This window comes from Drosophila mauritiana, chromosome X, assembly GCF_004382145.1.
Source record: "Drosophila mauritiana strain mau12 chromosome X, ASM438214v1, whole genome shotgun sequence".
NCBI classification, from domain to species: domain Eukaryota; kingdom Metazoa; phylum Arthropoda; class Insecta; order Diptera; family Drosophilidae; genus Drosophila; species Drosophila mauritiana.
The window spans coordinates 11,088,164-11,102,450 of NC_046672.1; the positions used below are offsets into that span (position 1 = coordinate 11,088,164).

Below are 14,287 nucleotides of genomic sequence, written 5' to 3' on the forward strand. Positions count from 1 at the left end.
GTTATCGAGCACTCACTATCGATAGTCCGTGTCTAAGCCGATTGGCGATAGCACTTCATTGTTTTTGTTGTTTTCCTTTTGGGAGACGCGTGTGTGTGTTTTGCGTGTGATAATTTATTTATTTTCCCGTTCCGTTTGTTTATGCACAGTAATTTAAGTTCAGTTTTTAACACAAGCGCAGGAGTAAGTAAAAATTACCAAAAAAAATAACAACAACAAAGCGAGTAATAATTTGTCGAAGTGAGTGCGCAAAAGTGCTGTGATTGTGTGCGCGCGTGTGTGAGTGTAACACTTAAAAAATGGTCTAAAAAAGCTAGAGATTCATTCATAAAAAAAGCAACAACAAAGGGGGTCGCCAAAAGAAGTGGAGCGCATAAAGATGTGCTGACGAGAGGGGGAGACATGCAGAGAAGAAGGATCAGTGACAACAGCAATAACATCAATAACAGTTTGGCCTTCTCCTATTGCTAGCGCCCTCTCGCTCCCACACGTACACCCGTGCAATCAGCGCCCACATAACGGACCTACGTTTTGGTGTTACTTTTCATTTTTGTGCTACTTGTTGTTGATTTTTTTTTTGCGTGTGTGTTTATGTGCAATTCTCGCCCAAATTCTTTGTATTATTTAGTGCTTGGCACAACAAATAACCAAATAAACTGAACTATTAAACAACCCACACAATTGCAATTGCATATCCACCCCCCAATTCGCACTGAACGCGCTCGTGTGTGTGTTTGTGTGTAATGAGCGCAACAAATCAGTTTTGTTTTGTTTTCTCGTATTACAAATTCCCCGTTTTTTGTGCGCTATAAAAGTATGTACATATGTGCAATGAAACAACAGTCACCGCCAATATACAATATTCCCACGTATGACCCATTGTTTATCTTAAGAAAAGCCAAAGACTTTCACACACTTATCGATAAGATAAAATTTAAGCCAAATACAAAGGCTAGTAGATAGTTCTTTCTCACTCGCCGTATGCGACAGTTGCGGCCAACATAATATAGCCAGCTAGCTATTATTAAGCGGACCTACTATTTTCGTCACAGGCAACTTCATACTATCAAATAAGTATGCTTAAAAAAAATTAGCTTTTACAATGTGAATCACATATCAGATATGCGTATAAACAAATAAAATAGTTGTCGTACAAGTCATTTTCTGAAGTTCTCGCTGTTTTACATACTGATATTTGCTTACGTTTAACGGTGAGTCAATGCCAAGCTGCTATTACAGTGCCCACCGCTGTAACCTGCATAACAACAGCCGTTAATTGAGGCGCAAATATTTGTAGTTGTCTCCCCCTCTTTCTGGTGCTTCGTCCGCGGAGGGGTGGAGTGGTTGGTGGTGCGCCGAGTGACAGGGCATTGGCTTTCGTAATTGACGTCTGCCCTTGACCAAGGCCTAAAAACAACAGCGAAATCGGCGGCACTGGAATGGAAACCGCGATCACAAGCTGAGCCATTGTTCGTGCAAGACTTAAGCCATTTCAAACGGCTGAAAACCAATATCTAACTATATTTTTAAAGTCTTTGCAATGCTTCTTGCCACAGAGAAACAGTGCGGGGCGTTTGAATAGCACCACTATGTAGCAAAATATAAAATATACGAAAATACAGCCCATATTAATGTAGAGTTTGATATGAAACTAGACTGAATCAAGATTTAATTTATTTTATTTTATAATATAATATAGTAATATATTATAAAAAGAAGCTCTTCTAGTCTTAGTACTGTTATATTTCTGATAATATGAGATTTTTTACGCAGTTTCCACGCACCCAATCATATTTTTCTGCTCCGACTATAATTCGTAATCAGTTTCCACTTAGTTTCACTAGTTATTCAGTTAGCTTGGGCCTACATTATTCGAGAGATGCCAATTAGACCGCGTGATACGCTTTCCCATGCGATTTTAGACGTCACAGGTGCAAACAATGGGAATTAAGGTCAGGTTGTAGGGACTTTTAGCGTATCTGAGCACAAAGATCCCCCGTCGCATCGAAATAAACTGATCACGATCTGGCACACCCAACTTAATGTATTTATCCGTTTGTAATGGAGATTTTGAAAAGGTACAATGTATATAAACTCATGTAGGAAGCATATAATAAACAAAGAAGGAAATATAGTTAATGTAAAGCGACATTATCTAAGCAATGGCTTTGGTACTTGAATATTTTGACAGTCTATTTAAAAATCGATTCGTTTTTAAATCCCCAATTGTCATCCATCAAATGTTTAAAATTCATGTATGTTCATCAATTAAGTGGCGCTCAGCCATTAAACTGGATGACAGGCCTGGTTCTATTTGAGTCGCGAGTAACAAACTGATATCAAATGGCACACATTTCCATAAATAATGCAAAGCAATTTAAATTGCGCCAATGCGCAGTTTTTAAGGCAAGGAAAATTGGAAAAGCGAATGGGAATGGGGAAAACGATTGTGGCTTAGAATGAAAATTAAGCTGAATTCACAGAGATTACTGACGGAAGACAAAATTCAACTATTCCTGATTTCAAATCTCTTTCGAACATAACAAATGTGTAAAAAGTTACGGAAATCGCTGGAATTATAAGTAAACATATATTCGCGGAAATGGATAAACAATGGACGTACTCTTCCGTACGGAAATGAATGCAAAAAATAGATAATTCTATTTAATTTAAAGCACATTTATATGTAAATTAGAGTACGTATAATTCAATTCATATTAATTAATATTTTACTCTTTTTTCCAGCCAGCGAAGGCTGCACCTAGCCATGGAGCCCCCAGCTGCTGGCAATCTGCTGGAGATCATGGACCTGGCCCGCACTCTCCGCCAGGAGCAGCTCTTCATCCAGCAGGAGCAGGCGGCCTTTGCCCAGCTCACTGGAGCCTTTGAGACCAATGCAGGGACCATAACCAAGGTGGGTTTTTCTATTTCCCACAATAACTACTCCTAACACTTTGGCTCGTTCGCAGTTGGCCTTTGTGTGTGCCCAGCAGCGGCAGATACTCAATGAGCTGCTCCTGGCGCGCACAGATCAGGATCCGCTGCTCTTCTGCCGCCGAGCGAGTGCCTACGATAGTGCCCAGTTCGTGGACGCCAAGCAGTTGCTGCCCTATGAGGTGAGGATTAGGAAAGAAGTACCATTATCTGTCTACTAATAATTTGCTTGGTTCATTTCCAGCACGCCTTGGCCTACGAAGATCTGTTCAACTACTTGTACAATACACCCTATTTGTTGGCCCTGTCCCTGGCCACCGCAGATCGCTTATCCCTGCTCTCGGCCAGCCAGCTTGGCCAAATTATTAATACCATAGCGACGGGCCTGTATGGCAATGCCATCAATACCAAGGATGTGGAACTGCTGCTTAAATTGCTGCGGGAACTGATTGAAATTCAATTGCTGACCAGCGAACAGCCCAGGCGTTTGCTGAGAACCAATAGCAGCTCCTTTGCCCGACTTTATCAGCGATTGGTTGAGAGTCTGTTCTCGGCGAGAATTTTCCTAACCGCCGCGCTCCATGCGCCGCTCATGAGTGTGCTGAGTGAGCACGAGATTTGGCTGGATCTGGATCCGCACAAGCTAATGCAGACCTTCACGCCCAAGGAGCGGGAGAAGCGCTTTGGTTGCGAGGGTGATGAGGAATACCAGCGAAATGTGGCTCGCTTTCATGCGGAAACTTTGGGCAAGCTGCACTCCCATGTCCAGGAGTTTGTGAAGAGTTTGCAGCAGAGCTGGGCGCTATTTCCCAGTTCTCTTAGATGGCTACTCCAAACACTGAGCCAACAGCTCCGGCAGTCGTTGCGCCACGAGGAGCAGGAGATCCGCCAGCTGCTCACCGACCTGGTGTTTACACACTTTATTTCACCAGCCATTGCCAGTGCTGATCTCCTGGGCATCATCGATGTTAATGTGAGTGAACGAATGCGGCACAATCTCAATCAGATTGTTAAATTGCTTCAGCGACTGGCACTGAACGATGAGGACAGCGAACTGGTGCAGCTGATGGACCTCTTAATGCTGGGACAGACTGGCGAAGATGTGGTGGCCATATTGCCGCAACAAAGCGACTTCGAGCGTTCCCAATTGGCGATCAATCAAAGGGAGCTAGCGCAGCTCGTGGAGTTCTTTCGTTTACTAACTGCCAGAGACGAATATGACATATCCGTCGAGGAGAGGCAGCGGCTGCAGAGGATTCTCGGCAGGATACCCAAGCAGCAGGTGCAGCAGCAGCAAACACCCAAGGATGCGCCAGATTCCCGAGAAAGTCCGGAGAAGAGCAAGAAAAGCAACAAGAGTCTGATGAGCCTAGGCAAAGCCAAAAAGAAACTGGCCAAAGGCATGAGTTTCAGCAGTGGCAGTAGTAACCACAATCCGCTTCCAGTCTCAGAGCCATTGACCAATGGCCAGGCCAACACCTCGAATGGCAGCGGAGGACTGGGTGCTGATCTCGAGCACTGTTCCTCGCACAGCGGCAGCAACACCAGCTTGAGTTCCTGCGGAGCTAACATGCCAACTACAAATGATCCCCTGGACATGTCCGCCTCGTCGGATCCCGTGTTGGTATTCAGCCTCTATAATGCGGGAGCAAAAAGCAAACTGAAACCGCTGACAGAGGAGGAGGTCTTGAAGATGAACAGCATCGGTCAGGATGGCAGTAATCTGCTGCCAGCGGTGGTCACCACTGCTCCCTTGGCGCCATCTTCGAACAACGACGATGTGAGTAGTCTGGAGGCCATGCGACGGCCGCAGGATGATGCATCGATAGGAAATTCGGATAATCTGGAGGCTATCAGTGAGGCGGCACATTCAGTTGCCAGTTCGCTGGACTTGGAGGAGCAGCAGGAGCGAGATGTTCACGAAAACGAGGACAATCTCTCCGATATGGTTTCGGCCAATGTGTCGGGCAGGGGAACACCGAACATCAGTGGTCGGGATACACCCTCATCGCAAGTGACTGATGGTGATGGTGCTGGCGGGGATTTGGGCCATCATCATGGTGTTCACGCCCGGGCAGCTGCCAATCCCCAAATGCAAAAGATGCTGCTATCCAAGGCCAGATCTGACATCGAGGATAAGTTCTGCAAATTCGAGCTGAAGAAATTCGAGGGCGACGAAAATGTGAGCATCATATCCGATACTTGGTCCACGGATGTGCTGGCCTCCGATTCGGAGAACACATTGGATGCCACGGTGAGCGAACGCGGAGATAGGGATAGAAATTTCTCCACACCCCTGATACCCTCCGCAGTCGTCCTGCCCGGCGATAACAATTTCGTTGTCGAGGCTTTGGCCCGAGCTGGTCGCGTCTCGGGCGTCCATGGACCACAGTTGGATGCATCCGATCAGCGATCGGAGAGCAATTGGAGCACTGATGTCTTGGCCAGCGATTCGGAGAAGCTGGCTGAAATAGACACCGATGACAATGTTTCCATTACGACCAAATCGGATACGACGGCGCCACAGGCAGCGGTCCTCGACGACGACGATGAGGATGAGCAGACGCCCGGCAGCAGTGGTGATGGTGAACCCGATCCGGATCGGGGAAACGGCAGCGAGCGTAGCCAGGAGGATTCGGCCTTCTTCGATGCCGTCAACTCCTATGAGGATGCCAATCTGTATCATGGCGCCTCTTCGCTGGCCAGAAGCTCGGTGCGGACCAGCTATCATGTTCTGGGCGGCGAGAGCAGTTTCCAGCAGCAGTACAAGTGCAGCGGAGCAGATTCCAGTGGTCGCAAGACCACCCCGCTGATGGGTACATCCTGCATGCGTCGCCAAACGTCCGCGGAGAGCAGCATTAGTAATCAGAGCCTGAACTTGGAGGAACCGCCACCGCCGATGGGCAAGCATCATCACCACCACAGAGAGCACCATCATCGCGACTACCATCATCATCACCGGGAGAGGGAGAGGGAGCGGGAGCGGTCGGCACTTAAGAAGAAGAAACACCAGCAGCAGGAGAAGGAGCATCGCGATCTCATCGATTTCAGCGACTGCAGCGAGGACAAAGAAGAGCTGGCGAGGAATAGGGATGAGGAGCAGCCACCTGGGTTGGTGCAACAACTGCTTGATATGATTAACCAGGATGAACAGACCGGCGCAGTTTCAAGTTCCTCGCCCAATGTGGAACATCGTCGCATCTCCATCGAACAACGCTCGGCCATCATAGATGGTCGGCGAAATGGCATTCTGGCGGGTAGTATGCGACGCCATCAGAGCTTAAACTACGAGAATCATGAGATTATGCTGAACTCCATGTTGCCCAAAACCGACGATGACAAGCAGGAGATGCTACTTTGTGTGCAGACGCAGCAATTGCAGCTGGAGGAGCGAAGAGGATCAGCCGGCTTAGGGCCAGAGGTGGATGGAGCTAGCGGAATGGCAGCGGCTGGAGGATCGGGCCTGAAGCCACCCACCAAGGCGACCGGAGCCATACCAAAGAGCATTAGTTTCGACGCCAGTGCGGACAAGGACAAGCAGACGTATCATCGGGACGGGGAACGGGATCGCGAAAGGGACAGGGAACGGGAACGTGATCGAGAAAGAGATCGGGTGCGAGACCGCGAACGGGATCGGGAGCGAGACCACCACGGTGCTGGCATATTCAACAAGCTTAGGCAGGGCATCTTCAAGAATCGCCGTGGAGCCAGCGCCAAGAATGCAAGCAACTCCATTAATCAATCGAATCCTACGGCCAGCTCTTCTAGTGTCCAAGCGGATATTCGCAGCGTTAGCTTCGATCCCAGTGCCGGATGCGATAACTTCGGCACCCACTACTGTGATACGAGCGAGGACATCCTGGCCAAGTACCGGCGCAAGGTGAGCAGCTCCAGCGAGGCAACCAACTCCGATTCCACGGGCAATGGCCATGGCGGAGGGCCGACGGGATCCGGAGCTGCCCATCTGCATAAGCACATGAATGGAGGGTGAGTGAATAATGCTCTCAATGTTGTCCCATCTTCTATAGCATTTCGGTGTACCACCTTTCAGGCAAATTCCTGGCGTGGTCTTTGGCTGTGTGAAGCAGAAGCTGCGCACGGTGCTCTCCCGGACGGATCTGCATAGTGGCGATTTCCGCCAAACATCGACCACATCGACAACGATGGCCACACCGCTACAGATCTACCTGCAGATCCAGCTGGCGCAGTGCATCAGCCTGCAGCGATTACCACAGATCTCGCACGTGGCCGAGGCCCTGCGCTGTTTGGCCCAATTGGAGCGACCGCAGCATGGCCAGCTGCTGGCCGAACTGCAGCGGGATCTGGAGCGACGACAAAGCTACCTGCAGTACCTAATGCGACACAGGCAGCAGCTCCTGCTGCGATCGGAGCAACTGGAGCAGCTGGAGGCGCGATTGCGCGGCGAGGCGCGCAGCAGCCAGAGATGTCTGCTGCAGGCACTGGTCCGGATGTATCTGGCTTGGGCCCGCCAGCAGGAGAAGCTGGAGCAGTTCCAAGCGGAGTTCGCCCAGCTGCGGGCCAGCGATGAACGCGTCGAGCTCATCGAGGAGTTTGTGGAGTCCCTGCTGCAGGAGCTGCGCTCCAGTGCCGATCTGCAGGACGAGTGGCAGGTGGACGCTGCACGCGTGGCCATCGAGCGAATGCTGCTGGAGCAGATGTACGAGCAGGTGATGTTCCCCAACGAGGATGCCGATGTGTCGCGGGACGAGGTGCTCTCGGCGCACATTGGCAAACTGCAGCGCTTTGTGCATCCCGCCCATCCGTCGCTGTGCATCGCCCAGGAGTATTTGGGCGAGGCTCCGTGGACGTTTGCCCAGCAACAACTGTGCCACATGGCCGCCTACAAGACGCCGCGCGAGAAGCTGCAGTGCATCATCAAGTGAGTCATGTGTGAAGTTCCCATTTGGTATATCATTGCTTTACATGCCATCGTATCGCACAAAACTTTAGCTGCATCTCGAGCATCATGAGCCTGCTGCGCATGTCCAGTGGTCGGGTGCCCGCTGCGGATGATCTGCTGCCCGTGCTCATATACGTAGTGATAATGGTGAGTCATTAATAGTGAACCATTCGGCGGTTGCTATTAACTAACTAATCCTTTTCCATGTCTGCGCAGGCCAATCCCCCGTATCTGCTGTCCACCGTGGAGTATATCAGCTGTTTTCTGGGCAAAAAGCTGGAGGGCGAGGACGAGTTCTATTGGACGCTCTTCGGATCCGTGGTCAAGTTCATCAAGACCATGGACTATCTAGACTAGCGATATTTGTTAGGGGCCTAGGTGGATGTATTTGTAGATTTGTTTATCGCTTTGTTGTAGCCATTACACCAATCTCCCATCCCACTCTCTCCTCCAGTCGATATTTTCCATATTTATATATGTATATGTATATGTATGTCTGTGTCTGATATTTGTGTAAAAATTTGTTAAAAACCATAGTCTAAGTGCAAAAACTGCGGCAGATGTGCGAAGCGATCCAAGTCGAATCGAAGTGGAAACGGAACACCAATCAGTGTGAGATGCCGATGCTGAAGAGGAGATGTCTAGGTTAAGCTTAGCATTGAACGCTAGAAGGCCTTGCCTTACGGATATCCACGATATATATGTATACATATATATATAGCGAACTAGAGAGCATATTCTTCTATTTATATATACACGTACCATACATACATACATAGATATATGCATGTTTATCGGATCGGTCTAGCCACTGTCATAAGTATGTTTCGGAAACGAACTGCAACTTAATATTCCTTATTGTGTAACACAAAATTAAAAGCCAATATTATTTCAAATTGCTGCATTTTAATGGGGAAAAGAACTCATCCCCTTTTTTGAACCAAAGAAAACCACACGAACTTGGTGAACATTTACATTAGCTTTGTATAAGTTATTGCCCTGCAATTGATTCTCCGCTGATAGTCTCCGCTGCCATCAACGCCAACGAACGGTTAAGCGCGACAGCAATACTCCGCTGCGCCGCGGCCGACGCAACTGCGCCGCTGCCGACTTGATTGCTAGGGAATTAGGGAAACATTTTGTACACTAGCTTTAGTTTCAAATGATAAATTGCAATAAACGGTCGCTTGCGATCTTCAAAATTAAATCAAATTAACTGTAATTATTAACTGGCGCCCGAACAGGGACCAGCGAATAAACGCGAACGACAGACAAAATTCTAAGTCGCGGAGCAAAATCAAAATTTTGCTAAAAAATATTCGTTGGTTAAATTGTGCCGAAGAAACTCCCGCGAGTTATTAACAAACAAAATTCACGGTCGGCTATGAAATAAAATTATTTGAAAAAAAATAGATTTTCCGGAAGAGGAAAATACTCATCGGCATAGCATTGCCCATTTGTGGATCTCATTTTCTGTCAGGCCAGCCCGCAGAAAACCTTCTTTGGAGTGCTGACGTGGATTCCCCAGTAGCCCAGGCAAAAAGGACAACATTCACCCAGCCAGGAGGAGTGACCGCAACAATCCTATTTAAATTAAATGCAAAACGAAGAACATCAATTTCATCGAAAAGGAGAAGGAAAAGTAGAAGTAGAACGCCGAGAACTAACGGAACTACAGAAGAGCAACACGGATAACAGTTAACAGTTCAACCCAAAACGTAACGGCAGAGGTAAAGACGACGAACGGCAGAGAACGGCTGCGTGAACCAAAGCGCAGACAACAAGGAAAAAAAAAGAACAACAACAGCACAGCCGTAGCAGCAGCAGCAGCCCGCCAAAAAGAACAGGAATAAGAACACGCTGTCGACGAAGAATCTGAAGCTGAAACAACCGAAGAGGAGGCAGAGAGACTACAAGAACTTGGAAAGTACACTGGAAAAAACATCAGCAACTTAAAATTCAGGCATCCACCCATAATAAAACATAAGTATAACAAAAAAAAATAAAGTATATTATTATTATTATATTATTATTATTATATTATTATTATAATATTATTATTATTATTATATTATTACTATTATATTATTATTATTATATTATTATTATTATATTATTATTATTATATTATTATTATTATATTATCATTATTATATTATTATTATTATATTATTATTATTATATTATTATTATTATTATTATTGATATTATTATTAATACTATATTTTCAACCCAGTTCCTAGAGATCTTCTGAAAGGAAAATTTTCCATTTACTGTTCCTTTCTGGTACACTGTTCTCAAAGCAAAATAACCGCGGTGAGCTAAAATTTTATTGCATGCAAAAATAAAAAAAAAAATAAATAAATAAAAATAAAAACAAAACAAAAGATAAATAAGCAAACACATACACACGCATTCCATATTTTCTGCCCACAACTTTTGTTAAGTTCAAATTGGTTTAGGCTTGTTTTGTGCAGGTGTTGTCCGAATTAAAAACCAGTATGGCAAACCCTAATAATATAATAAGACCATCAGCATTTAGTTCAAATGAAAGACCGGTGCCCTCAGAAAGACACGACCTGCCTGAACAGCATCGCGTAGACATGAGTGTCGAACAGTTGACAGCATTAATTGGCCAAACGGTGGCCCAAGTTTTACCTGGACTGATAAAACAAATGAATAACAATACTCTTGACTTTACTGACGTGAGCGACCAGGTCGTCGAGCCCGAATACAGAAATAATTTAGCGGACTTTGACAGGGTGCCTGATATCGTAAAATCGATCAGGGAATTCTCTGGAAATCCAGCAGAATTTGGGTCTTGGAAAAAGAGCGTTGATAGAATCATGGAGACTTATACCCCATTTGTGGGTACTCCAAAATATTATGGTATACTTCATACCATAAGAAATAAAATTGTTGGAAGTGCTGATGTGGCACTCGAGTCCTACAGCATTCCGCTGGACTGGAAGGCCATGTCGAGATGTCTCACTCTGCATTACGCAGATAAACGGGACATAACTACCTTGGAATACCAAATGTCAACTTTGGTTCAAGGCCACCAGCAGTCGGTGGAAGACTTCCACCAGGACGTCTACAAAAATCTGTCGCTTATTCTAAATAAAGTCGGCTGCATGCAAATGAGCCGAGAATCCGAGCACTTTGTTACAAAAATGTACAGAGAAAAAGCTCTGGATACTTTTATCAGAGGCCTTCGAGGAGATTTACCTCGCCTTTTGGCAATAAAAGAGCCAGCTGATCTCCCCTCAGCTTTACATTATTGCCTTAAACTTGAAAATCAAACTTTCAGGTCAAACCATGCGGCAAATAAGGGTCAACAGTCGAGTTTCAGAGGAAATGAAAAACCCATACCGGCACCCCGCAATTTTCAGCCGTCGAATGCCTTTGGCCATCGACAGCCTCCACCGGTCCCTCCACGACATCCCATTAGGAGACCTTCACAATATTTTGGCCAGCCATTCCCGGCGCCAAGGCAACATGTGTCTAACTTCGGTAATGCACCGTTCATTCCACCCCGACAAAACTATCAACAGCAATGGCAACAATATAATGCCCCACCCCGTCCATTTGCGACCAAACCACAACCAAGACCAGAACCAATGGACGTGGACGGCAGTGTACAGACGCGAAACATTAATTATATGAATAGACCACACTCGGACATAAACAAACGACAAAAGAACTACAACATCCAAACAGTAAACATGAGACAGCCAAGTATTGAAGTATCTGGGTCCAGTTCAAGCATGACAGGCTATCAACGGTCGATGCAAGATTATGAAACCCAGAACAATATAAACGGCACACTAAATGAATACTGTGATGGGCAAATAGACAATTTGGACAGCGAACAACGAGACCACGTGTTGCATTTTTTAGAGTAGAAGACTCCTCATTACCATACTTCGAATGTAGAGTGGGGAGTGGAAAGGTTTTAAGGGTGTTGATTGACACAGGCTCTAATAAAAATTACATCCAGCCCAATTTGGTGACGAACGCGATACCAAATAATAAGCCTTACATAGCTGATACTCCAGGCGGTGATGTAAAAATATCGCATTACAAAAGAGCAAATCTTTTCGATTTCGAAATAAAATTTTTTTTATTACCAACGCTGAAGACTTTTGACGCCATACTTGGCAAAGACACAATGAAGGGAATGGGAGCGCAAATTGATTTGAAGAACCTAACCATGACACTGGAAAACGGGAAAAGAGTTGTTCTCAAAGAAAAACAGTTCGAGGCTGTTAGCACGATTAGTCCGAGAATAAAACACTTAGAGGTAGAACAGAGAATGAAATTAAATAAAATAATTGATTCGTATCCAGGTCTCTTCGCAGACCCCAACCAAAAACTAACCTACACAACAAGTGTAAGGGCAGCAATCCGAACTATATCGGATACGCCAATATACTCAAAATTCTATCAGTACCCAATGTCTCTTAAAGACGAGGTACACAAACAAATTTCCGAACTTTTACACGATGGAATCATTCGACCCTCAAGGTCACCTTACAATTCACCAGTGTGGATTGTACCAAAAAAACTCGACTCCTCTGGCAAGAAAAAATACAGGGTGGTAATTGACTATCGGAAACTTAACATGGTAACGGTAGCGGACAGATACCCTATCCCTGACATTAATGAAGTATTGGCCCAATTGGGAGAAAACAAGATTTTCTCAGTGCTCGATCTGAAAAGTGGGTTTCATCAGATTCTTTTAAAGGAATCTGATATTGAAAAGACCGCCTTCTCCATCAATAATGGAAAATACGAGTTTACACGACTCCCATTCGGTCTGAAAAATGCACCGTCAATTTTCCAGCGGGCACTGGACGATATCCTTCACGAACATATCGGTAAGATATGTTTCATTTATATTGACGACATCATCATCTTTAGTAAAGATGATGAAACACATTACCAGAACCTTGACACTATTTTCAGAACTCTTCAGCAAGCCAACATGAAATGTCAGTTGGATAAATGCGAGTTTATGAAGAGAAAAGTGGAGTTCCTAGGCTTCGTCGTGTCCGACAAGGGCATTGAAACCAGCCCAACCAAGGTACAGGCAATCTCAGACTTTCCAATTCCAAGGACACTCAAAGAACTGAGATCATTCTTGGGATTATCCGGATATTACAGGAGATTTATTCCTAACTACGCTAAGTTAGCAAAACCACTTAGCTCGCTTTTGAGAGGGGAGGATGGTCGAATTTCCAAGACATTATCGTCAAAAAAATCCGTCTCCCTTAATCGCGAAGCAATAGAAGCCTTCAAGAAATTGAAGAGCAGCTTGGTTTCTCCAGACGTAATACTCCACTACCCGGACTTTAAAAAAGAATTTCACCTAACAACGGATGCTTCCAATTTCGCAGTAGGCGCCGTTCTTTCACAAGAGAACAGACCCATCTCATTTTTATCGAGAACACTCTCGAAGGCGGAAGAAAATTATGCCACGAATGAGAAGGAAATGTTAGCCATTATCTGGGCTCTAAAAAAGCTAAAAATTTACCTTTACGGTAAAGCAAAGGTGAAAATCTTTACTGACCATCAGCCCTTGACCCATTCTCTCAGTAGTTGGAATGGAAATGCGAGGATTAAGAGATGGAAAGCATACCTTGAGGAATATGACTACGAAATTTTCTACAAGCCAGGCAGAGAAAATACTGTAGCCGACGCTCTGTCCAGAGGACCGACAGTCGAACAGATTAACACAGTAGCCTCAACAATGCACAGCTCTGACAGTTCGAGCCATGGGCTGATACCAAGCGTTGAAGCCCCGATAAATGCATTCAAGAATCAAATTTTCTTCAGGGAGTCCGAGTCAGAGAACTACTCATTTAGCATTCCATTCCCGACATTTCAAAGGCATTTAGTAGATCGCAAATTGTTCACACCCGACAGTCTCTTGTCAGATTTGAAAGAATATCTCAACCCATCCGTGATTAATGGAATTTTCACATCTGAGGATGTAATGGGAAAAATACAAATTCTCTACCCCATCCATTTTCAGGGTTTCAAGATTAGATTCTGTCAAACCAAAGTCAAAGACCTTGTTAACGAAGCCGAACAAGAGGAAGAAATACTTAGGACACATAACAGAGCACACAGAAATGCTGTGGAAAATAAAGCTCAGTTGTCCGAAAGAGTATACTTTCCTAAAATGAGGAAAAAAGTTTCGGCTATCGTGAATCAGTGTTTGGTGTGTAAGACTGCTAAATATGACAGACATCCCACGCATCCAGAAATAAGACAAACTCCCTTGCCAGAATACCCCGGACAAATTATTCATATTGACATCTACTCGACAGAACGACATCTGGTGCTCACGGCGATTGATAAATTTTCCAAACTGGCCATGGGAAGAGTTATCAAATCCAAAGCTGTAGAAGACATTAGGAAAGCTCT

The 14,287-nt window shown here is 45.3% G+C and overlaps 1 protein-coding gene across 1 annotated transcript; it reads left to right on the forward strand.

Annotated features, from left to right (window-relative positions):
* Positions 1–64: 64 nt before the first annotated feature.
* LOC117147356 (receptor-mediated endocytosis protein 6 homolog) lies at positions 65–9,014 on the forward strand. Its single transcript, XM_033314219.1, has 7 exons — positions 65–183; positions 2,746–2,914; positions 2,970–3,116; positions 3,179–6,921; positions 6,986–7,834; positions 7,906–8,002; positions 8,072–9,014. Exons 2-7 carry the CDS (start codon positions 2,768–2,770, stop codon positions 8,210–8,212), a joined length of 5,124 nt encoding a protein of 1,707 aa, XP_033170110.1. The 5' UTR covers positions 65–183; positions 2,746–2,767; the 3' UTR covers positions 8,213–9,014.
* Positions 9,015–14,287: the final 5,273 nt, after the last annotated feature.